This window comes from Colletotrichum aenigma (assembly GCF_013390185.1).
Source record: "Colletotrichum aenigma strain Cg56 chromosome Unknown KSG_Cg56_contig05, whole genome shotgun sequence".
Lineage (NCBI taxonomy): Eukaryota > Fungi > Ascomycota > Sordariomycetes > Glomerellales > Glomerellaceae > Colletotrichum > Colletotrichum aenigma.
Genome location: NW_023500911.1, coordinates 3,892,376 through 3,915,093, shown reverse-complemented (window position 1 = coordinate 3,915,093; position 22,718 = coordinate 3,892,376). Strand labels below are relative to the sequence as shown.

The window sequence follows — 22,718 nt, the reverse complement described above, 5'->3', positions numbered from 1 at the left end:
GTTTCCAACTCCGAGGAAGGCTTGCGATTTCAGCCGCCGTGGTTGATGGACAGGCTAGGAAGGTAGGTGCGAGCGGACAATGCGATCCGTCAGGGTCATTGCTCAGTTCCATGGAATAAGACTTAGGGGAATGGCTTCGAGAACCTTGACAAGCATACATCCTGTCGAGATTTCTGCTGATTCTTCATTACAAACAGACCTGCACGCCATGAAAACCGCCGTTAAAAATTTCCTTTCTACTTCAGCAGCGCCAACGTGTCTGTGAACGCTTTTGCCAATTGCACGCCTCCTTTCCAAATCTCATTGTGTTGGCCGTCCAGCTCTACAATGGTCGTCTTGTTATTCAGCTCAGGCACGCTGCCCAGCGTCGCCTCAATCGCCTCCACCTGATCCCACGGAACCAGTCCATCATTCCTGCTGTGAGCTACAACGAATGCCCCGAGATCGATCGAGGCATACTTCTTAGCATCGACCTTGGCTGGGCTTGCCTGAGCTAGCTGGTCCTCCCTCATAGCGTTGAGAACCAAGGTGTCGTACTCGGGGTTGCTAATGTGAAGGAGCGGGTAGTCGTAGATTCCGCTAACGCCCAAAACAGCAGCAGGCTTAGGGATAGAAGGATCCTTCAAGGTTTCCAAAATCGAGAAGAACGAAATCTGCGCGCCGACGGAGTGACCGCTGATGATGTACTGTCCATCAATAGGATAGCGCTGGCCGAGGTCCTTGATCGCTGCAATGGCGTCGTTTAAGTGGTCTGGCCACCTAGCATTCTGCAGCTCATTTGGTGGGGTGTTGTTGGGCTGGACGCCTGGAAGGGCGGAGAGACGATAGTTCAATGAGGCGATGCCAGCAATCTGGTTCGCGACAACATCGGAGTTGTTGGCCTCAAGTGATGCGATGACGGGTTCGATTGAGGATGTGGCGTTGTTGGTGAAGTCGCGGTAGAAGCCGCCGTGGATCCAGACGATCCAGTGCTTGTCGCAAGCCGTGGTCGCATCCGAGGTTGGTGGAATGTAGACCTCGTAAGACTGAAGAACGTTGGAGCCATACGAGTAGCTCGTCAAGTTGGCGGCGGAAGCCATCGCGAGCAATGTTGTGGCTGACGCTATTGAGAGACGCATGGTGAGTGATGACCTTTGGTATTGAGCGTATATGTACCGAGCCCAAGGTCTTGGGAATGCGGTCCCAGGCGGCCCTAGTTATATGACTTACCCTGCTACGTTTGCCTGATCACGAAAGGTGGGTTGCACTCAGATTCTTTCGACTAAACTCGATATGTGAGTTTTGTCCGACTGGGGTAGAGATTTAGTGTAGTGCAGCGTGGATCTAATAAGGAATTATCAACCATGATCTTCCCGTCGAGGCCGCAAGCTAGATACATACCCCGACACCTGGACCTTTGGCCGCGGCAATTTGCGGGGATAGATACGGTGCAATGCGGGTATCACACCCTGGCGGCTAGTGCACTTTGGGGTAAATCTCCCATCATTTGGACGTATCTGAAGTGCTGGTGGCCGAGTTCCACAAAGTGTTGACGCCAAGTGCTGTATCGCTCAAGCAGAAGGACTTCCGACGGCCCCTCCTCAACTTTACGGATGGAACGCTACTTATCATCATATCGCTTGAGACGTTCGGCATCGGCTCCGGGTGGGTCATCGAAGATCCGGGTTGGTTAGTGCTGACCCCGCGATGGTACTGTGGAAATATGGATGACGTTCTCGGAAGCTGGAGTCGATACAACATGATCCGGCATTCCGAGGATAACACTCCCTTCAAAAAGGGAGACTGGGAGTATTCCACGACTCTTACATCAGTCTTGCGAACGGGTTGACGGTCGCTTCTTTTTCGAAGCCCGCTATGACCTCTCCTGTTAGCGTCAACTCGCGTCCACCACGGATGCCATTAAGGTTGCTTTCTCGTCACACCGAACCGACTTCCTTCTTCTCGTGCCCCTCTTACTAGCCTGTCATCTTGCAATTTCCGACACTTTTCAACAGATAGATTAAGTTTGCCTCTCACCGCTGAATTGGAATCGCTGCAATGTCTCAGTCCGAGCAAGCGAATCAAAAGCAAGCTCTAAGCATGGATGTGGACGGGGTCATGAGCGGCCTTAAGCGAGCCAAGGTTCTCATTTAGACTGGAAAAGATTGAAGAAGAAAAAGCCCAATTTTGCCATATCTTTGCGATGTCTTCTGTGTACTGACTTGATCCGGTTGAGTACGACAGCAGAATGGATAATAGTAGAGGCGCGGACGACAACGTCAACGATGAGGGTGTAATGGCAAGTATATATGACCCCATAGTAAAAGCAGTCGCTCTAGCATGGGTAAACTGGTGCTCTGTTGAAGGAGTATGAGGCACTACTCGTCAATGTGTTGCGATTATCGACCTTATGCTACTGGAGCAAAGTTTGAAATGCCGCGTTCAGCTCCCCCAAAGAATTCTCAATATGTGACTTGCGTTCCTGCACCCAGCATCCAAGATCATTAAGGGTTTTTTGAGAACCACTGATCATGCGTTCCATCTCCTGAGGCTGAGGGCCACCGGAAGTTGCACGGCGCTTGATGATGCCTGCTGGATCAAGAGCTTCGCGGAACTCTTGCTCGCTCAAGAATCGATAGCCCTCGTTGACAAGATTTGTATGCGCCAACGTCTCGGCGAATATCCTTGAGGCCTCGGCGTATGGAAAGCTGCTAGGGTACAAGTCGTTTGAATTTGCGTATCTCACAACTTCTGAAGCAAAGTGGTGTCCGACGCGGAAAGGGACCTTGTGCTCGCGCATGAGAATGTCGGCCAACTCTTGAGATGCGGTCCAGTCTAGATCCAATTCCTTCAGAGATCTCTCGCTGTCAATGACCAGAGCATCGAGAATACGATGCAAATCACCGAGAACACCGGCTGCACCATTGACAACAGCCAAATTGTCCCCCAAGTCCTTGGCATCAAACATGCCAGGAGGGAGATTATGTCCCTGAATTGCTCTACCCACGCCCAAGCTAATCACTCTCGAAGCCTCAGCTCGAGTTCTAATGAGTAGCCCAGGATTTCTCTTTTGTGGCATTGCGCTTGAGACGTATGTGTTTTCTCCGCCTTCCTGCAGAAGAATCCATGGCTTCGGCTGGGCATATTGCACCATCACGTCCTGGATGTAGGCGCTTGTATGGAGAGCGATTTGGGATGCTATTGATCCAATCTCAACAGGCCACTCCGCTGCTGAGATTTGAGCTGCATCATACGCGTTATCGACAGGAGCTGGAAAGCCCAGATACTTCGCCATGCGCTCGCGGTTGAGAGGCCAACTTGTTCCATTTAGAACAGTGGTCCCCATAGCACATCGATCAAGTCTGGCATAAAACTGCTGCAACCTTTCTGCGTCTCGATGGAACCCGGCTATGTGGCCAAGAAGATAGTGACCGTATGTATTTGGCTGTGCAGCGACGCCGTTGGTGTAATTTGGCACGAGTGTCAATTTGTGAGTCTCAGCCAAGACAAGCAAGCGACGAGTGGTCGCATGCAGTTGCGAGGCTAGCTTCAGCACGGCATCGCGGGTGATTGTAGTGGAAGCCGTCGTGAGCATGTCCTGGCTCGAGCGCCCAGCATGGAGAAGTGTTGCTTCGACGCCTGCTGCTTCAATGAGCAGGGGCTCGAATGTAATGACAAGGCTCGGGCGCGGGGCATTTGGCCGATTGCCAGATTCGAGCATCTTTTGGAGGCCGTGAGCGATGCGCCGGGCGACGTCCGGTTCGAGGAGTCCTTCATCTGAATTGATCACAGCGCTGGCCTTATTGATCTCCCCAAGCCAAAAGAAGGTGTCTCGGCCGGCAACCGGCAGGTCTTCCGGGTTGACTGCATAGCCCATTTCTAAACGTAGTCCACGTCGGTCGTGTTGATTGAAAGAAGGTTGACGATGAACATGCTAATCACCAGCCATCAGCCGTAGCATTTGACTCATTCATCATTGGGAACTAAAGAGGACAGCTCTGAGCACTGGAGATAAGCGCGGCGGGGAAACATCAGAGTGGAACCAAATGAGGCGATCAGTCGGCAATCGGGGATCTTCGGAGCCGATTCGGTGACAAGCCCGGTGCTCCGCCCGCGCCGGATTTGGAAGGTCATTAATATGGGCAAAGGCCCTACTTGCAGCGTATTTACGATTACCATCTACGCATGTTCGTTTGATACAGCGGGTATGATATTAAAATGAAGTTGGCGATATCTTTAGTTTCGGGGCGTGCGGGACGCCGGCTAGGTTCATATCGTCGACCTGCAGCACCGCGTACTTCCATGGTTACAAATGCATTGCATGAATATTCACTAATGCACGTTCACGACTCACGAAAGCTATTTGACAACTCCACTTACCCGCAAGTTCCCCGGCCCTCATCCGGGGGCAGAAAAAGTCAGGTTAGAGCGAAATGTGTAAGATAAGACATTGGTTTTCTAGCTGTTATGCCAACTCGGACGAGCTAGACTCTGTGGAAACTAGTTTTTTGCTGCTCGAAACACAGAGTCCAGGCATCTCGCTTGTCGAGCGTAGGTTTGCATAGCCACTGAATGAGCTTAGACCAAGGGAGTTGAAAACAACTCTCAATCTCGGTCGATGTTGGAAGAAGTATGGGCTAGGCAAGCAAATGATCATGCTCTGCCATCGCTTCAAAAGCAACGGCATTACTAGAGACGCAGATACACCAGTCAAGTAAAGAAGTCTGGACGTCGGTCGATTTGTTTTGTGGTTCACTTCCTTCAATGGTCGAGACAAGTCCATGCCCTGAGCTCACGCGCGGAACAGACCACTCTATGCTCAGTGAGTTGATAGCAACGGGCGCAAATCGCCCCGTGAATGGGCCCAAGCTAGCGGTCCCCAAGATAGATCTCAGGCACGGAAAAGGAGATCGATTTCCCGCAGATCTCAAATGCCAAAGCTCTTCGCTAGCTGTCGTCGCTTTCGCAAATCTCAAAGACAAAGATGCATCGAGGCTCAGCGTTTGATGCCAAGTTGAATGCATGGGCAACGTTTCAGGCTTGAGTGGACACCAAATTGCAGGCGAGGAACCCGAGTCTTCGAGTTCGTATAATTAAATTTGCAGTGATACAAGCAGACACACGTTTAAACATGGACTTTTCTGAGGCTCTCGGTTGGACCCGGCCGGCTGGGCGGCCACGATTCCCACTCGAATCCCCACTCAGGCCGGGCGGGGTCCGCCCTACCGGGCTCGGGCCGCTCTCCCCGCCCGGCCCGACAGCCTCTTGAGACATCGTCCTGACTTTCACAGCGGGGGGAGGATCTTGACTTGGACCTTTGGTTAGACCGTGCTGCATATCTAATCTTCCTGTCGGCGAACGGCCATCAATGCCCCATATTCCTTCAGAGCCACGCACGCCTGCCTCACCACGCTTGGGTTCAGCCCCGCGTTTGTGCGCATGCAGACGCACTCAGGGACCAAGCTGCTGCGTGATTACATAGCAAACATTCACAAGCTACAGCCATTGAAACTTCATGTAAGCTGTCGGACATACGAACTGCCTCAAGGGGAGAGATCAAGATTGCCGGCTGCCGAACAATTGCGGGGAAATGGCGGCCGCCACCATCATCATCGTGGACCTGAATCTGGCCCTCGTTGGCCGTCTTTGGCTCCAAGCGTCACATATGTCAAAATCGTCTGGAGGCTATCAGAATGCCGCGCATAGCCTCGTGTTCTTAGACTTCACATACCCCGCGCGCCTTGCCAGTACCCCGCAACCTTCGAAGCAACCTTGAAAGCCTTGCCTTGCATCTTCGTGATGAAATCAAAGCGTGCTTTCCGCTTCACTTACATTCTCCACGTCGCTTACCGTCGGTTGTTTGAGGGGAACGTCAGCTCGAAAAGCTAGTCGAGGTGAAAAGACACGGCCGTTACATCTAAGTGCGTTTGCTACGTTAGAGCTGCAGCAACAGCAAACCCAATGGGGATTTGGAGATTCAATGCACGAGTGAGGGGTTTGTGAAAGTCAAATAGAAACGGTGGTCGTTGTTGATATGTTGTTGCAACATGGCTAGGATTGGGAGACAGAGCTTGACGCCACGAAGGTCCGTTCAGCCACGTGGGTTCGAAGTTTGCTTTTCATCGGTAGCATCGGTGGCACCCTACTTCAATGTCATAGACCTGACACTCGGCTGACGTTTTGAGGCTAGCTCGGTTGTCACCTCAAACCGGACCAGCTCCCCATGCTTCTTCCGATGTTGCCGTCCTTGCGAGACCCCTGCATCGTAGATCAGCCTTCGTAGCTGCAGAGTTGAGTTTGTTGGGACTGCATCTCAGCCTCATAGTAACTCCACACGTACGTTCTTATCACTTTCTCACATCAGCGCGGGGAAGCTGCATCCAAGCATCTTCCTGAGATGGACTCCTCAACATCTGAGAGCCCCGCTTCGTCGGCGAGCTGTGTGAATTTCTCCTCCTCGGGGTTTCATCAAAACCTACATCACCAGTCGTCACGCTGCCTGCGAGCTCTAGTTCGTGCTGAAAGCAAACCCAGACACCCCCTCACGGACAATTAGGCACAAATTCTCGTAAGCCTTTGACTTCATCTAGCGCTAATTCTGCTTCAACATCTGTGGAGAGCCTGCTTACGATGTAGTACTCACATGTGAAAACACAGCTCATGTCTGAGCATCTGATTGGCAAATACTACCTGACACTCAGACCAGTAGTTCGCTGATGTTACGAGATTGCATACGACGATGAAGACATTGTGGTGTAGTACGAGGAGTCCGGCAATGGAAAGTCTCGGCGCCTGTTTTCCGAATCTCACCTCGACTTTCTCCGCAGTATACCATGCGAAAACCTTCGCACCGATAGAGAACACGCAAAACACTGTTTGAGTTGGGGTTTGCGCATTCATGATTCACCTTGCAGGCTTGCAGGGCCGAAGTCTGAAAAGTAGGTAGGCTGAGAAAGTGCGGTCGAAAAGCAGTTCAAGAAGAGTATATAACCTTGACGAACACCCCGTCCTTCAGCTGACTTTCTGATACTCAGCAGGATCTCAGCTCTAGTCTTCAGTTTACAACAGCATCAAGCACAACATCTCATCAACTTATCACAACATACTCTACATAACTTTTAACTTCAAAATGGGTGACATTCGCAACACCGAAAGAGACAGCAATGTCCTCGCCCTCGTTGAGGCGATCCTTGGACACAAGATCGAGAGCCAGCCCGGCTCCTCGAGCCAGAGCAACATCGACGAGTACGAGGACCTCGTCGACATGAGCAAGGATCACGACCTCAGCAAGGAGCCCCGCCCCGACTCTCCCCCCAAGAACCCCTGCGTTGGTGCCGTCAACCCGTACGCCCTCGCTGAGGCTCTCATCGGCCGCAAGATCGACCGCGAGTCCATGGCCGCTGCCCAGATCCTCCAGAATGTGCTCCAGACCGACTACGACGAGCTCTTCGACATGCGCCACAAGTCCGTCTTGTACGCTGGCATGAAGCTCAACGAGAAGGAGCGCAAGGCCGAGATGTACGACGAGAAGGACATGAAGATCCTCAACGAGCGTGATCTCCAGACCCCCGACTTCTCTGGTGTCCGCCGCCTGGACGACCTCGAGAAGATTGGTCTCAAGGACATCAAGGAGACCAAGGTCAAGGTTGCTCGCATGCAGAACGGCAAGCTTCGCCTGGTTCTCCACGCCCATGAGCTCGCCCGCACCGTTTCCAACCGCGAGGTAACCATGTCCATCAACGAGTTGGTCACTCCCTTCAGAATGCGCGAGAAGGGTCGCTGGCAACCACCCAACGCCTCATGGCGCGACATGTACGACTACTTCTTCCAGCAGGTCAATAAGCGCCTGATTTCCGACATCACCATGTTCCGCGTTGGTGACCGCCGCGAGACCCTCCGCAACTTCGACGACCCCACTCAGGGCTGCTCCAGCAACTCCTGGTTTGTCTCTGCCCTCTTCTCCGTCTTCTGGGCCGACCCCTGCGCCATCAACCGCGCCACCCGCGTCCACACCCACGGCAACGAGAAGAAGCGCTTCTTGTCCATCAAGTTCCACGACAAGGGAGGCAAGCAGAACAACCGCACCGAGACTGTTGAGGTCAACTACGAGATCCCCATCAACAACTCCGACAACGAGCCCTTGTACTGCCGCTCCAGCGACGGTGCTGATATCTGGCCCTCGCTCTACGAGAAGGCCTTTGCCAAGTGGATCACTGGCACCAACTCCGAGCAGCCTGATATTACCCAGACCCACTGCGGTGACCCCATCAAGGCTATGGCTCAGATCAATGGCCGCACTCCCCACTACTACGAGTGCAACAACCACTCTGCCCACACCCTCTTGGGCCTGGTTCGTTCCAACAGCTTGAACAACAAGACCATCAACCCCATGACGGCCTTCACCTACGCCACCGGCCGCGAGTTCCACGGTGCCAACATCGTTGCCAACCACGCCTACTCCGTCCTCGGATACTGCGTCATCGGCGACAAGCAGTACATCGTCCTCCGCAACCCGTGGGGTGTCACCGAGCCCCAGGGTCTCACCAGCTACACCGGTCTCCTTGGCCGCCTCGACCCCGAGATCTGGAACCCCGCCACTCTCCTTGACCACGGCGGTCTGTTCGCTCTTGAGGCCGACTCTTTCAAGAAGTGCTTCTCGCACATCGGTGTTGCCAAGTAAACGTTGCAAAATAAGTGACCGGTCACTTATTTTGCAAGGAGGGGGTGGGCTGTCGTTAATGGCAACTGCGGTCTGGAGTATGATTTTGTCTCGTGTTCTCCTTCTGCTTCAATCCTGCAGCACTTTGCGGGCTCACTCTTTCTGAGCCTGGGAAAAAGTTGTGTCGCTGCGCCCCAGGAAAAGTTGGCGGTGGAATGGCAAATCATGGAAAATCAAAAGGCAGAATGAAAAGTCGGTTTAGGTCTATTTCCACTATAGCAATGCAATCTCAGTTGCCTCGACGATTTGTCTTGTATCCGCAGTGTCTCTTGTGCATCCTGGGCCGATTGTCACGTTGACCTTGTGTCACCAATCGCCGAACCTTCAATAGTGCACATCCTCACAAGCGATAAGCAGTGGAAAACGGTAGTACTGTCATGGAATGAATTAAACAAGCACCGGAAAAAGATACATTATTGTCTAAGTATTAGGGCCTGTCCGACCGAGAGCCACTGCATCAAGGAAGAATCTGTGGTCGGGCATTGTGTACATTTGGCGGGAGGACAATTAACTGAGAGGTATTTTAAAGGCTAAACAAGTTTCCTTCTGTCCGCGTTTCACTAAACAAATGACTGCTAGAGTTTGACTGAACCCGCCTGCTACAATGCTGTACCAATCCCTCCACCTGACTGCGTATTGTTTCCATGGGTCGAGCCCCCATCTCTGGCTGTATATGCCGGAGGCATTCCATTATCATCATTCGATGTGTTTCCGTTATTCTTGCTGTAGCTGTAGCCGGTATTGTTGTTGTAGGCATATCCATGGCTGGGATAAGTCCCTTGGCCATAGGGTGGTGTGGAGGAAGCGCCTGCTCCAGCTGGATGTACATCGTTGGACGCAGTGCTTGATCGGTCTTCGCCCATATATTTTCTCATCTCCAAGTCGTGCTGGCGTCTTCTTTCTTTCCGCCTGCTGCATACGCAACAGGCGGCTATCATAGACGAGATGAATAACACGATGACAATGACAATGACAGCAATGATCCCTCCACCAATGACTTGAGTGGCCGTTTTGCCAGACTCGTATTCTCGATCGAAGTCGCTGTCACGTTGGAACACGTGGCTGATCTCCATGGCAATGTGTTGGTGAAGAAAAGGAGATAGAGACTAGAGAACCTGCTGTGGGGAGGCGGTGGTAGGAACGTCGAGTAAGGTTATGGACTTAGCTTAGAGAACTGAAAAGAGCGAGGCCTAGGTTTTGCCAGAATACGATCATTTAGTCTCACTGTAGCCGGGAGACTCAGATAATTATTCTCATTTCAATCCTTGGCAAATCGCCCACTTCGGCTCTATGACAGCGTTGCGGCGGATTAAGCGAAAGGCGAAATTTCTGGCAAAAGGCGCGTAGACCCAAGAAAGTGTAGGATTCACGAGGAATTGTGACCTGTGCCACAGTGTGACAGCATACCTGCAGGGTACAATTTGCCGCCTCACCACGCAAATGAGACAGTCTTGCGTTGGCATAGCCCTTTTGAGACTTTGTTGCTGCCTAGCGGCTGCGTCATGAGATGATGACTGCCTGGACTCAGCTATTAGCAGCATATATTTTATAATTATTGCGGCAGATTGTATTTTAAGGGCCACAATATTCAGATATCTTCATTCCATCACGCGATTCGGAAAGGTGTGCAACGCATACCTTTGTTGCTCACCGTCAATAGCTCGCAGTGATTAGAATATTATAGTATGAGTTAGAGATCATGAAATTGTGCAAATTGAATACAAATGACCTGGTGATACTTGCCGGGCGATTATCCATTCAGTTATTGGGTGGCTGTGGGATGGCTGTGAATTAAACAGCCACTCAAGTTGCCAAGGCAGATCAATCCTTTGGAGGGATCTACATCACCAAAGCTGCCACAGCGAGGATCCGCGCTATTTTCTCACCCTCTGCCCAATCAATGGAAAACACTATTGCGATACAAGTGCCCAGTCTCGCAGTCCCCGATCCCAATTGCAGCAGCTTGATCCACTGTGGATGGCAGGCTGTTTTCAATTCCCCGCCTCCAATGTGCCAAGGTGTCTTTGGGTTGCGATCACGATGTGTGCAAAAAGTGACTTTTCGACTGGCAGTCCTTCGAATTCAGCCACCAGTGTGCTGGGCTGAGAAAGGGTCTCACAAGACAACTCAAATCGATCACTTCTCCGGTGCCCTTGCCTGTGACATCTAGTATGGCAGAAGCACGGTTTACAACCATTCCTGATATCTACTTCCCACTGCCACATTCGGACTCAATCAGGATTCTAGTTTTGCTCCCTGCAGATAGGATTGATGCCGAACTACAGGGAAACCTGGTATCAACACGACTTTCCGATTGCGAAGACGAACATACGTCATATGTCACTCTCTCATACGTCTGGGGTCGGAAGACAAATGGTGGTACGGCTAAAATCAATGGCCAACAGTTGCCAATCGGCCGCAATATTTCCGATGCACTCCGTCACATACGCCGAAGAGACAAGCCTATTCGAGTCTGGGCAGATGCTATTTGCATCGACCAGCTCAATGTGAATGAGCGCAACCATCAAGTTCAGCAGATGCGGGATATATACGCCTCATCCAGTGAAACGATAATCTATCTTGGTAACGACAATGGGAGAGCTACAAGTCACTGCGCTTGGAACTTTTTGGAAAGAAACAGCGAGTGGGCTCTTGACAACGATGGCAACAAAGATTTTGATCGGCCCGCTCGACTTGAGAATAGCCTGACAACCTTCAAGGGCACTATACAAGATGTTGAGGCATCTGTTCTATCATACACATGGTTCTCAAGGGTGTGGGTCCTCCAGGAAGTGGTTGTTTCGAAGCTCGTGTCAGTTCAGTGCGGCCGCCGTGGGGTTCCATGGGACGACTTTTGCAAGTCGCTCCTTCTTTACTCAGGTCACTACAGACAGTACGACCTGACGATGCAGTCAAGAGAGAGAATCGACATAGTCCAGGATATGTTTCAGGCTCGATGCGCCTACCAGGCCAGTCACGACCTTTGCCATCTCCGACCCCGGTGGTATTCCCAAGTTGCCTATCATAGGGCACCAAGTGACGATATAACCGAAATGCTCATGAGAGCGTGTCAGCTTGAGGCATCGGATCCCCGGGACAAGGTATTTGCGCTTCTGGGAATATCCGCAAAAATCAATCTAGACGACAAGAAGCTGGCTGTTGACTACAGCAAGCCACCAGGTCAAGTGTATGCGGATCTGGCAAGGTTTGTGATGACCACCAGTGAGAGCTTTGACATGCTCAGTCATTTCAACCACTTTGTCCGTTTCCAACCATTCTTTGCCTCCCCCTATGGGTGGCTCCATCTTGGGTTCCGGATTGGAATTGGAGTGAAGCGGCACGAAGAATCGAAGACCTGAGGCGTAAGATGGGCGTCGAGATGATCAAAAGGCATAAAAGCTGGCAGCATTCGCAACAAGTCAAGCTGAATACCTTTGACATCAGAGAAGTTCAGGCTGGTACCAATGAGAGGCTTAGTCCGATGTTCCCAGACTTGCCGTCGTCAGGTTTCATTGGACCTACCATCTTAAGCTCTCTAGATATAGAGACAGAAGAAGCCGAAGCAAAACGGAGAGAAATTGCAAGAGACAGCATGAGATGGGCAGGCACCAATGATTCCCATCTCGACGTGATTGGTTCATGCTTAGGCCAGGTCAATTTCCTCGGACCTTGGATAACACTTCGAGATGTGGATGAAGCGTCGTTCCAAAAGATTAGGGACCGACTACAAGACGACCCCGGGGAGATGCGACGGGAAATCATCTCTCGATGGAGATGCTTTCTCATGCAGAAGCACATTGGCAACTGGCAGAAGGCCCACGAAGACCCGGATATGTTACAAATTCCGGTTGAAGAGGAAGACTGGTGTCTTCTGAATGATGACCCCGACTTGGGGCGTGACCCAAGTGAAGGTCAATTATTCGATCGTGGTAGGAAGACGACAAGCGGGTCCGGCAGGACAGCTTGGTCCAACGACGTTGGCGGCCACGTAAATTTCATTACCGACAAGTCCTCAGCAGTGGAAAGGAAAAGAATAGGTACATTCGACAACAATGTGACTCATGACGATAGCTGCAGGGTGATTTTGCCACCTGGATCCTGTATAGGAGATCTCGTCGTCTCTTTTCGAGGAGCACGAGTGCCATTCGTCATTCGGCGTTTGGGAGAAGCATCCGGCTATTATTCAGACATTTTCGGAGTTTCTTCGAAGTCGCCCTTCGAAGTTCGTGCGTTTCTGAGAGGAATACGGTTTGAGAGGTGCAAACTCATTGGAGAGTGTTTGGTCAACGACTTCAATTACTTGACCGCTAGCGTGAAAGAAGAAGCTGTTTTCGGAATGGAATAAGGAGACAAAAGGTCAGTCAATGCGAGGAGGTCATGTAATTAGAGGGTTGTCAGAATGCAGGCACGAGATAGCCACTAAGAAGCAACATTATGAGATAAGCCTCAAATAAGTGTATTCATCTACGTAAAAGAAGAAGAGAAGGTAAAGATGTTGATACAGATGCAGTGGGTTCAGCTGCGAAGCCACCGAGAATTGGGCATCGTAAATCTATGCTCAGTATCCAAGCTTGAAGCCACCCCAGTTGAGCTTGGTGAAGGTCAAGTCAGGGTCGTACTGGTCACGGACGGACCTCATTCTCTCGACATTGGCAGCGCCATACTGAGGAAGCGGCTTCTGGAACTCGCCAGCGTCACCCATGTAGATGAACTCGGTAGCGAGACCCTTGGCCTTATTGATCTCGTGGTGGTGGGCGAGAAGAGACTCGTGCCAAGCAGTCATTCGGAGATCGTCCTCGGCGCGAGCCCAAGAAGTGGTGAACTGCCACCCTGCAATGGTGTGTTAGTTGAGAACGACGAGAGCCTGAGATCCGGACTATGGCACATACAGATGTAGGGCTGATCATTTTCAAGACCGAAGGTGTTGCCAACACCGTTGGTCTTGGAGGGAGTCAAGGCGGATGCGGGAAGCAAGTTCAAGATGTAAGTAGGGCGAAGGCCTTCGACATCAGCAACATCCTGGATGGCTTCGACCCACGACTGGTAGATCTCGTAGAGTCGGTCGGCATCGGGCTTGATGGTTTGGTGAGCGAACTGAATGCTGGCAAGATAGGTCAGCTACTGCTACTAAGGATCATAAACGCCCAAAGCTTACCGGAACATCTGGTTAGGAGATTCCATCTGGGCGTGCCAGTAGATGGGTTTGGTCACATTGTGGACGCGAGTGATAGCGTTAGGGATCGCGGTGAAGTTGGCAAAACGGGAAGGGGGCGACTCGGTAGTCTCCTGAAGACCAAACACCTGGGGGTTGGTCTCCTTGGTGGTCATGTTGTAGTTCATATTGATAACAGCTCCGGCACCGACGCTTCCATCCTCAGAAAGGACCATGTCGCAGGCGGCCTTGATGAAATCGGGGATGGCATCCTGGGGGAAGACCTGCAAGGTGCTGGTTACCAGAGGGATGTCGTAGGTCTTCAAGGTGAATTTGGTCACGATTCCGAAGTTGCTGCCGCCACCCTTGAGAGCCCAGAAGAGCTTAGTGTTAGTGGTGTTGTCGGCGACGACTTGGGTGCCATTTCCGAGAACCACATCGTAGCCCAGAACGTTGTCCATGGAGAATCCATACTTATTGAGAAAGTAGCTGACACCACCGATCAGGGTGAGACCGGGGACACCAATGGTCTTGAGACGACCGCCGATGGCGTACTTTCCATAGGGTGCCAACTCCTGGTAGACATCCACCCACTTATTGCCAGGTCCAACCTCAATGTTGTTATCGTCGGCGTTGACTTTGCGAGCGTTCAGTCCATTTAAGGCGAGAAGGATACCGTCGTCGATCGTGTTGGATCCGGGGTACTGTTGACACATTCCGTTAGTGGATGAAGGGCCGGAGAATCGGGGCTAAAAGGGGCACCCACATTCATGTGACCGCCTCCCTTGACGGCAAAAGGGGCCTTGTTGGTGTGGAAGATCTCAACCGCCTTGGCAACATCCTCCGCGGTACTTGGCATGTAGATGCACGCAGGAGAAAGGTTGGCCCTCTTATCCCAGACGTTGATACGCTGGGTCTCGTAGGCGGTCGAATTGGGGAAGAGGGTCGCGTTGGATGCGATGGCACTCAGCTGGTCACAGGCAGCTCTAACGCTATCAGTGACCAACAAGTCACGGCGCCCGTACTTCGAGCTTCCGGCTGCAGCAGAGCTGGCCAGTAATAGGGCGGAAAGAACTGGGGGAGACAACATGGTCGGCGGTCTGGGGTTGGGAATAATGAATGAAATGTGATTGGAACGAAAGAAGATGGGATGGTGAGTGTTTAGAGAGAAGACAAACAGAGAAAGGATGATATTTATCTATGATCGTGAGAGATGAAGTTTTCCCCTGTCTGATCATCTGTACGACCCTCTACTCCCCAAGATGCTGCTCAACACCACTGCGCCCCTATTCCGATTTCTCCATCAGTCCCATCTCTAGATCATCACCCATCTGTAATCGCAATCGGTCTCGGTATGTTGTGAAATCTCGGCGAATACTGCTCAGCCTTACCTGAATGGATATACCGATAGCATTGATGGTACCGCCAGTATGGGCGGAACCAGTCCACAACAGCCTCCATTTGGCCTCCGTTGCCATCCACGAACCTGCACTAGCGCACGGCAGTCATACATAGTTCATAGCCTGATGACGATTAAGCATGCATCTCCAGGTGCTCCATACCTAAGCGAATACATGGAAGGCGACGTGGCCCACGGTTGGGGAACTGTTTCCACAACACCAACCCGCAAATGGCATCGGAGGCGAGGCGATTATCGTCTGAAGCCGCGTCTCTAATGCGGCTTGCTATCACATTTTACCCAATGCGGGGTGCTTTGGAAATTGGAGTGACACATTACCATCCTAACATCAAGCGTTGAGACGAACAGGGCTATTCGATTGAAGGAAATAAGCGGGTTTACACATTAGCGATCTAATCCTTACGACGTATAGTGTCGCCTTCTAGAGATTTTCTAACGGAGTAGTCCTGGCTCGGCGCCACTTCGGCAAGTCAGCCACACTGCATTTCCGTCGTATTGCACTGTTCGCACTCGTATTTAGCAGATGGGGCTTGGTCCGCCAAAGATCCCCAAAGATCCGCTGGCGATCAAAACGGACGTCAATGCGGCAACCAGTCGCTTCGGCTTTACGTGTATTGCTGCATTGTTGTAACAGTTAGAATAGAATGCGCGTCTCTCTCTAAAACCGAAGAAGGAACTATACGGAATTCTTCCAGAACGCTTTACAGCACCAGATCTGGAACTTGCACTTGACAAGTAGTTTGACTCAGTTCCAATAAATGATCTACCGCTCATCTTGTTTCTGCCCTAACCGGCCTCCGATGATGTCCGGGGCGGCGAGCCGACTTCGAGACCTGTCGCCACCAATCAGTGAGTGCAGAAACATCGGATCAATTGACCAAAGCTTTGCAGAAATCCATGCCAGTTGGAGGTAATAGAATTCAAGCGCTGTTTCATCGGATCAAAGTTTGACTCTAGCCGTAGAACAGCGTCAATGGTTCGCGTGCCGCACCGGCCGGCGGTCGGACACTTTGAGAGCCTCCACAGAAAGCTGAACCTTTGTCCGACACTCCCGGTACTCCGCCATCTCTAATCCACCATATCGTAGGTCCGACTTCGCGGCCTGGCCGCCGACCTTTTACCCTCTTTGGACCCCCATGCATCGAGCTCTTGACAGAGTGACATAATCCTTGCACAGCTCATCGTTTTCTCGGCCCTCGCCGCTGCGCTGCTGGCTTATGGCATCCGCCTCCAATCACACATGGCCCGCGGCCATGTCCGAACTGAGACTCAGAGGCACTATCGGTGCCGCGACTGGTGGCACCCTGCTGCCGAATTCCGTCACGGCCAAAGGCTGGCTCGCATGTGTTGTTTTGTCTCTTCTGAACGGCCTTCTCGACAGGGTGCTGCGCCATCATCAGAAAGGTGCGGCAAAGCGAGCTCTGGATGAGGGGCGGCGCCGACGACTTGGCGTATGGGAAGAACGACAACATAGCGGGCTCGAAAAGCTACACGAAATGCTTGCCGACCTAGACATCCCGGAAGTTGACTTGAACACCATCGACATGCACGAGTGGCTGGACTATGCTTTTTATCGATCATAACCGACCGCCATTTATCACTCAAGAACTCCAAGTCGAACAATCAGGGTATCACGAATAGTCCTTTCATTGAAGAACAGTCATGAATGGTAACGTCGTATCCGTTTCGTCCACTGAAGAGATGTACTGATCGATGATCTAGGCTTTGGCACCACTTCGCGGAAGCTGGCAAAGCTCTTTGGAGACGCTATCGCCTGGGAAATCAACAGAACCGAGATAGACAGCAGATAGGTTGTTAAGAAACACAGCGCTACTTTTCTTTCTTGGAATTTACTGAAGTATTTGCATCATGGAGACTTGTGAAAGCTTCGTAGAGTTCCCTCGAGTGCCTGCATCAAATCTGAATACTTGATACACGGCGCAACAGGCACACTAACACATCCATTGAGATAAACTCCATCAATTGGTGTCTCAATAACATTAATCAGACATGCGTCTTTTTCTTGCAGCTTCGATGAAGAGGAAAGCCTAAGTGTGAACGGCCCATGTAGTTACACAACAAGCAGCTACCCTCCCTGAGCAAATCACGACTTGTCAATAATCGCTCGAAGTTATTTCCCATTTCTATGTTATATCTCTAAAGAATTAAGGCCAATACAAGTCAATTTTTAGTTCCACGGGAGTGGTCGGGGGCTGGGTGCAAATAAGGTTTAAGATCCATAGGTAACTTGAACTCAAAGTTTACGGCGAAAGCTTATCTTTAGTGTTATAATTACGAGTAGAGACTTCCCCATAATTGCGGCCCGTTGTTTAGTAGTGTAACGTACGAGATTCAATTGCACTAGAATGGTTCATGAAGTCGTGTTAAGCATTTGCAACTAGGTCTATCGGTCCTGAAAGTCGATTTCCACAGACGGCACCCTCATTCGCGTGTAATGCCCCTTTTCAGCATGTGCAGGGGGACACAGAGGTCTAGGGAAATAACAGTCCGTTGAGACTTTCGGCGCCCGTGAAGTGAGTAGGATCGGAAAGAGGTTGCCCAGAGCTCAGAAAGCCCATGTCCAGCCATGCGGCAGAGTCCAACGATCCTCCATCGAATGCTTTAAGCCAATCTGGAGGCTCCTCCGTGTTTTCTTCCTCATTTTGGGCGAAATCATTTTCTTTGGACTTCATACCCCTGCTCAGTTCTCTTGCGAAAACACGAGCGAGGCCTTTATATAGATGGATCGGGGACGAAGAAGGTAGTTGTTGGCCTAGCTTCTCCAGTCGTCTCGAAGTCGCCTGAACTTTGGTCGCAGCCTCAATTGCATCTGAGGATGCGATGCATCCGCGCTTGATGGCCTAAGAAGCAGTTCATTCAACGTCAGCCCTAGGGGAAGCATATGGGCTGAAAGAAAGAACTACCTGAATTATCTCTGTAATGGCGTGAGCAATCATGATATACATGTTGTTCTGGATTCCGAGAATCATTTCATGCAGAATTGCATCGTAGAGAATGACATTGAGCGCGCGCAAAGCAGCCTTGAACGTTCGTTCAGTGACGATTGACATCTCTGTCGATGCTTCGGTTTTGTCAAGGGATCTCACATCCTTCAACGCAGTTGCGCTGAGCACCAATAGTGAATGACCCACGTAAAAATCGAGAATCGGAAGATACTGTGACGAAGGTGAGCCGTCTGGGGTACATCGGAGATCCCGAGTAGTCTCGAGGATTTCGAACGCTTCCGAGTGCCAGCCCAACAGGGCCGAAAGGCTTCTATCTACGAGCGAATGTTTTCCTAAGCTGTCAACTGTGGTACTGGTCAGCGGACACTGACGCTCTATCTAGGAGGTATGCAATAGCAAGTTACTCACAAGCTTTCCTCTGATCTCTATAATACCGCAGATCATACGATCGGTGGGACTTGTCATTGGTTTTCGCCACCAATCAGGTACGGACTGGGGCAACTCGCTCCACGAAACACTGAGATAACGGCCAGTGGTGATCCCAAAAGATTTCTCAGCAAGAAAAACATAGATCCAAGTTCTCTCAAAGTTTCGCGTGAGACGTTCCTTTCACTCAATGGTCGCGTTTGGCTGGGCTGCGTTCACCAGCTTTGCAACGGCATCAGGGGAGTTGATGCCTATCTCTCTTGCCAATGGTGTGATCTAGTGAATTCACGGGTAGTAATCAGCGACAGTGCTCAGTTGCCAGATGCTGCAATCATTTACCTACATAACTGACTTGAAGCCAGTAAGGATCATCCGCATGTCTTTCGCAAAGAGGTACCCAGTATTTCAAGTTGATGATGGCTTGAATCAGCTCCACTGATCTGACGGGCATGGCTATGGACCATCTTACGTTGGCCTCGGCGATCGATAGTAATGTCGGGTATAGAATCCGGTCTCTTGCTCGACCTGAGATGCCGCATCCCATCGCGCAAACAACTGAGAACAGCGTAAACGAGATTGAGTAGACGTATTCGGAGGTGTGGAGTAAAGGGTCTAGAAGGCCGACGAAAGACTTGCGTATTTGGAAGAAGCTTGAACCCAATACCGTGATCAGTCCTAACCCTGATGCAGCACCAGAAGGGCCATACTTACAGACTCCAGTACAGGTCCACATCCTCCTTGTCAATCAAACGGGCAGTAATTGGGTCGCAGGCATCGGCTTCTAGTTTGAGAGTGCTGTCTATCGGCTGGGATGCCAAGATCTGCCAGTCCTTAGGGTAAGTAATCGGAGGTGCTGGCCACCATCTTGTCAGCAATGTCATGTCACAGGAGATATCAGACGAGTAATTGTTACTGAAGTATGTTTCGAGGCGTTTGTAAATGGGGTCTGGAGTTTCAGCATGACTGAAATGTGCGGTCAAATCTGGGTCAAGAAGGGGTGAAGCTCCCCCATATTGCGAAGCAGTCATATCTGCTGCTGCTGCGGCCATAATATGATGAGGTGACACCACGCAGCTTTGATCGCTTGGTGTGAAAACTCGGCCAAGGCTTTGTCGGTGATTGTCGTGAGGGAATGACTCATGATATTCAGTCGCAACGTGGATGCAACTAGAGACTGCATCTTCAACAATGATAGGGGCAGGATGAGGTCTTGAAGGTATCGGTGGTGTCGTTAGAAATGTCTGTCCGCTGTGTTCGCGAAGGAGGGCAGCGATGACCCGGGCACGCAAGGGGCTCTCGTTAATGCGTGCGAGTATCTTTTCCACGGTGTCCGGCTTACTGGCTCGAAATCAGCCAATGAAATATTTAACTCTCGCAAGGAGTCTTTGTACTTTACACTTCCGTGCTTGCGACCTCTTTGAGAGCCAGATAGATATCGGCAGGCTAGATCCTGAGAAGCACATCGCGAACTGCCTCATGATGTCAGCGGTTGATTCCATCTTGACTGCGAACAGATGAATAATCGACTTACCAAGGCAGGTGACGATCGCATCGTTGTCTTGCTGATCGGCAATTGAAGCATGCAGTCGGATGGACCGGAGGAACGCCGCCGTCACTTCCAGAGCCTCTTGAAAGCAGGTGCTGTTCTTCCCTCTCTGGTGCAGAGGTAGTCGAAGCCTGTGGCGGCGGCTGTTGTTCCTCGGTCGGTTCCTGTTCCAAACCGTCTGATCCCATTGGGCTATAAGATTGCTCAAACAGGGGCAATGTTGTGCAAGCCGCAATAGACTGCGATTGATGGAATTTTGCGTGTAGTTGATGTGTGATTCATCGCGGGGTTCAGATCAAATCACCGCGGGGCTTAATGGTGCAATTAGATGTGTGCCTAGAGCTAAAAACCAGGACTTTTGACCCCTACCGCTACTATCTTAGAGACCTCTTTATATTACTATAACTAGCGATTAAAGCGTTAATTTACTACCTTCTTAATATATTATTCTACTATAAATAGCTTACTAATATAAGGTTTTTATTAGTATTAAATTCTTTATAGAAGAAAGTAAGGGATAAAGGGTTTATTAACTCCTATATCTTCTTTTATAGTTAAATAGTAATAGAAAAATAATAGCTACCATAATAATAATCCTAAATATTCTTTTTAATAATAAAGAAAGTAATAGTATTTAAAATAATATAGAGATCCTTAATAATAGAGAGGATATGAAGATATTTTTATTACTACTATATTAATATTATACTTTCTACTCTTTATTAATAATAAAAGATACTTAGTTTTATAAAGTTTTATAACTATTCTTTATTTGGATTTAAGAATAACTTAATAAAGGGAACTTACTTAAGAATTAAAACCTATATATTAACTATATAATAAGTAATATCTTATTATGAATATAAATAAAGTTCTTAAAACTGTTAAGACATACTTAGAAAACCTTTATTAATAAGTTTAAGTTATTATTATATAAATAGTATAAAATTAAAAGCTTCTTCTATTTAAATACTAAGTATAATAATAAGTTTCATATAATATATATATTAGAAGATTTTTAATAAGACTTTATTACTAAGAGCTTTTATTTATAAGCTATTAAAAAAGGCTTTTTATTTATTAATAAATATGAAGTCTTAGAACTTAATTAAGTATTAATAAGCTAGTGTTATAGGCTACGCCTACTTATTACGTCTAAGTGATACTGCAGACTACTAAAAATTCTGCTTTTAGTAACTATATTCGCTTAATAAGCGCCCTAGACCTATTTTTCCTCTATGTAAGGAGTATCCTAGAAACTTTTTTTCTTTAGCTTAGATTGTTATAATCAAAGTACCCCTAAGTTAAATAAACTAAAAGCTAGCTTTTTATATATCTAAGCTTTATTAACCGCCTATTTTACTAATTATATAATATAATAAATAGGAAATAGGAAATAAAGCTAACTAAACTAAAAGTAATTAGTTTAAAAATAGCGCTGATAAGTAAAGAGGTGTTAGAAGTAATTTATATAGTAGTTAATAAACTTAATAATTAACTTAATAATATAACAATTTTATAATAAGCTAAAAATAAATTAGTTATAAAGTTAATATAAATAGTAGTAATTAGTAATATTATAATGTTATTAATATTAAACTTTATAATACCTCTATTAGCATTACTATTAGTATTACTACTCTTTAAGCTAAATAGTACTTAAGAAATAAATGTTATTTAATATTTAAAGCTTTTTCTAAATCTTTTTAAGTTAAGAGGTAGTTATAATAAATATATTATGTTAACATATAACATTCTTTTATAATAATAATAATAATATAAGAATAATAATAACGCTAAACTTACTTTAATATTCTATATAAAATAAACCAGTAAAGTTTAAGGTACAAAACCTTATATAAAAATACTTGATTTATTATAACTTATAACTATAATATTGATTATGTAATACGTATAGCTACGTAAGCACCTTATGTAATTAGCAGTTTAGCAGGTTACGTTTCAGGTTATCTTTCCCCTCACTTTTCCCTACTAGAGGATGCAACCTGCGAACAACAACAACCAGACTCATCACAATACATCTGTTCCCTTATTCTTATCTATACAATTAAATGCTCATAAATGCTCAGAAATATTACCTTTTATCATAACATTACCACATCTATAACCTTATACTACATAGGCGCATGTACCACGCCCCTGAATACGCTTATACCTGTGCTAATAGTTATAGCTAAAAGAAATAAACTTTTTATAATAATAAACTATATCTTTATTATTTTAATAAATTATTAGCTTTATAGAGATAAAATAGTAAGAAAGTAATATTTAACTTATATCTATATAAATAGACTTAATAGACTTATTAGAGTAATAAATAAATGAAATGATATTATTTATAAACAAAGTTAGTTTCATAACTATAAAGAAATAATAAAATAAGATATCTTGTTTAAAGGTATTATAATAAGCTATAATATTAATAAAACATTTAGTTTTAGCTATAATAGTTATACATTTTAAATAAAAAACCTTATAAGGAGGCCTTT

At 48.4% G+C, this 22,718-nt stretch overlaps 7 protein-coding genes across 7 annotated transcripts; 1 reads left to right on the top strand and 6 right to left on the bottom strand.

The window, feature by feature from the left end:
- Window positions 1–236: 236 nt before the first annotated feature.
- On the bottom strand, window positions 237–1,118 carry BNA7-1 (Kynurenine formamidase; the record flags this gene model as incomplete). The annotated part of the gene is made up of 1 exon (XM_037323940.1): window positions 237–1,118. The coding sequence occupies one exon, from the start codon at window positions 1,116–1,118 to the stop codon at window positions 237–239; it is 882 nt and encodes a 293-aa protein (XP_037178609.1).
- Window positions 1,119–2,392: 1,274 nt separating this feature from the next.
- argH (Argininosuccinate lyase) lies at window positions 2,393–3,856 on the bottom strand (the record flags this gene model as incomplete). The annotated part of the gene is made up of 1 exon (XM_037323939.1): window positions 2,393–3,856. One exon carries the CDS (start codon window positions 3,854–3,856, stop codon window positions 2,393–2,395), a length of 1,464 nt encoding a protein of 487 aa, XP_037178608.1.
- A 3,252-nt stretch (window positions 3,857–7,108) lies between these two features.
- On the top strand, window positions 7,109–8,659 carry tpr (Thiol protease; the record flags this gene model as incomplete). The annotated part of the gene is made up of 1 exon (XM_037323938.1): window positions 7,109–8,659. One exon carries the CDS (start codon window positions 7,109–7,111, stop codon window positions 8,657–8,659), a length of 1,551 nt encoding a protein of 516 aa, XP_037178610.1.
- A 638-nt stretch (window positions 8,660–9,297) lies between these two features.
- CGCA056_v008690 (uncharacterized protein) lies at window positions 9,298–9,636 on the bottom strand (the record flags this gene model as incomplete). The annotated part of the gene is made up of 1 exon (XM_037323937.1): window positions 9,298–9,636. One exon carries the CDS (start codon window positions 9,634–9,636, stop codon window positions 9,298–9,300), a length of 339 nt encoding a protein of 112 aa, XP_037178070.1.
- Window positions 9,637–13,256: 3,620 nt separating this feature from the next.
- CGCA056_v008689 (Bifunctional solanapyrone synthase) lies at window positions 13,257–14,940 on the bottom strand (the record flags this gene model as incomplete). The annotated part of the gene is made up of 4 exons (XM_037323936.1): window positions 13,257–13,528; window positions 13,588–13,799; window positions 13,854–14,554; window positions 14,617–14,940. 4 exons carry the CDS (start codon window positions 14,938–14,940, stop codon window positions 13,257–13,259), a joined length of 1,509 nt encoding a protein of 502 aa, XP_037178424.1.
- Window positions 14,941–17,762: 2,822 nt separating this feature from the next.
- Window positions 17,763–18,341, bottom strand: CGCA056_v008688 (uncharacterized protein; the record flags this gene model as incomplete). The annotated part of the gene is made up of 2 exons (XM_037323935.1): window positions 17,763–18,131; window positions 18,195–18,341. The coding sequence occupies 2 exons, from the start codon at window positions 18,339–18,341 to the stop codon at window positions 17,763–17,765; spliced, it is 516 nt and encodes a 171-aa protein (XP_037178425.1).
- A 504-nt stretch (window positions 18,342–18,845) lies between these two features.
- On the bottom strand, window positions 18,846–19,690 carry priB-1 (Protein priB; the record flags this gene model as incomplete). The annotated part of the gene is made up of 4 exons (XM_037323934.1): window positions 18,846–18,938; window positions 19,006–19,312; window positions 19,374–19,515; window positions 19,576–19,690. The coding sequence occupies 4 exons, from the start codon at window positions 19,688–19,690 to the stop codon at window positions 18,846–18,848; spliced, it is 657 nt and encodes a 218-aa protein (XP_037178419.1).
- Window positions 19,691–22,718: the final 3,028 nt, after the last annotated feature.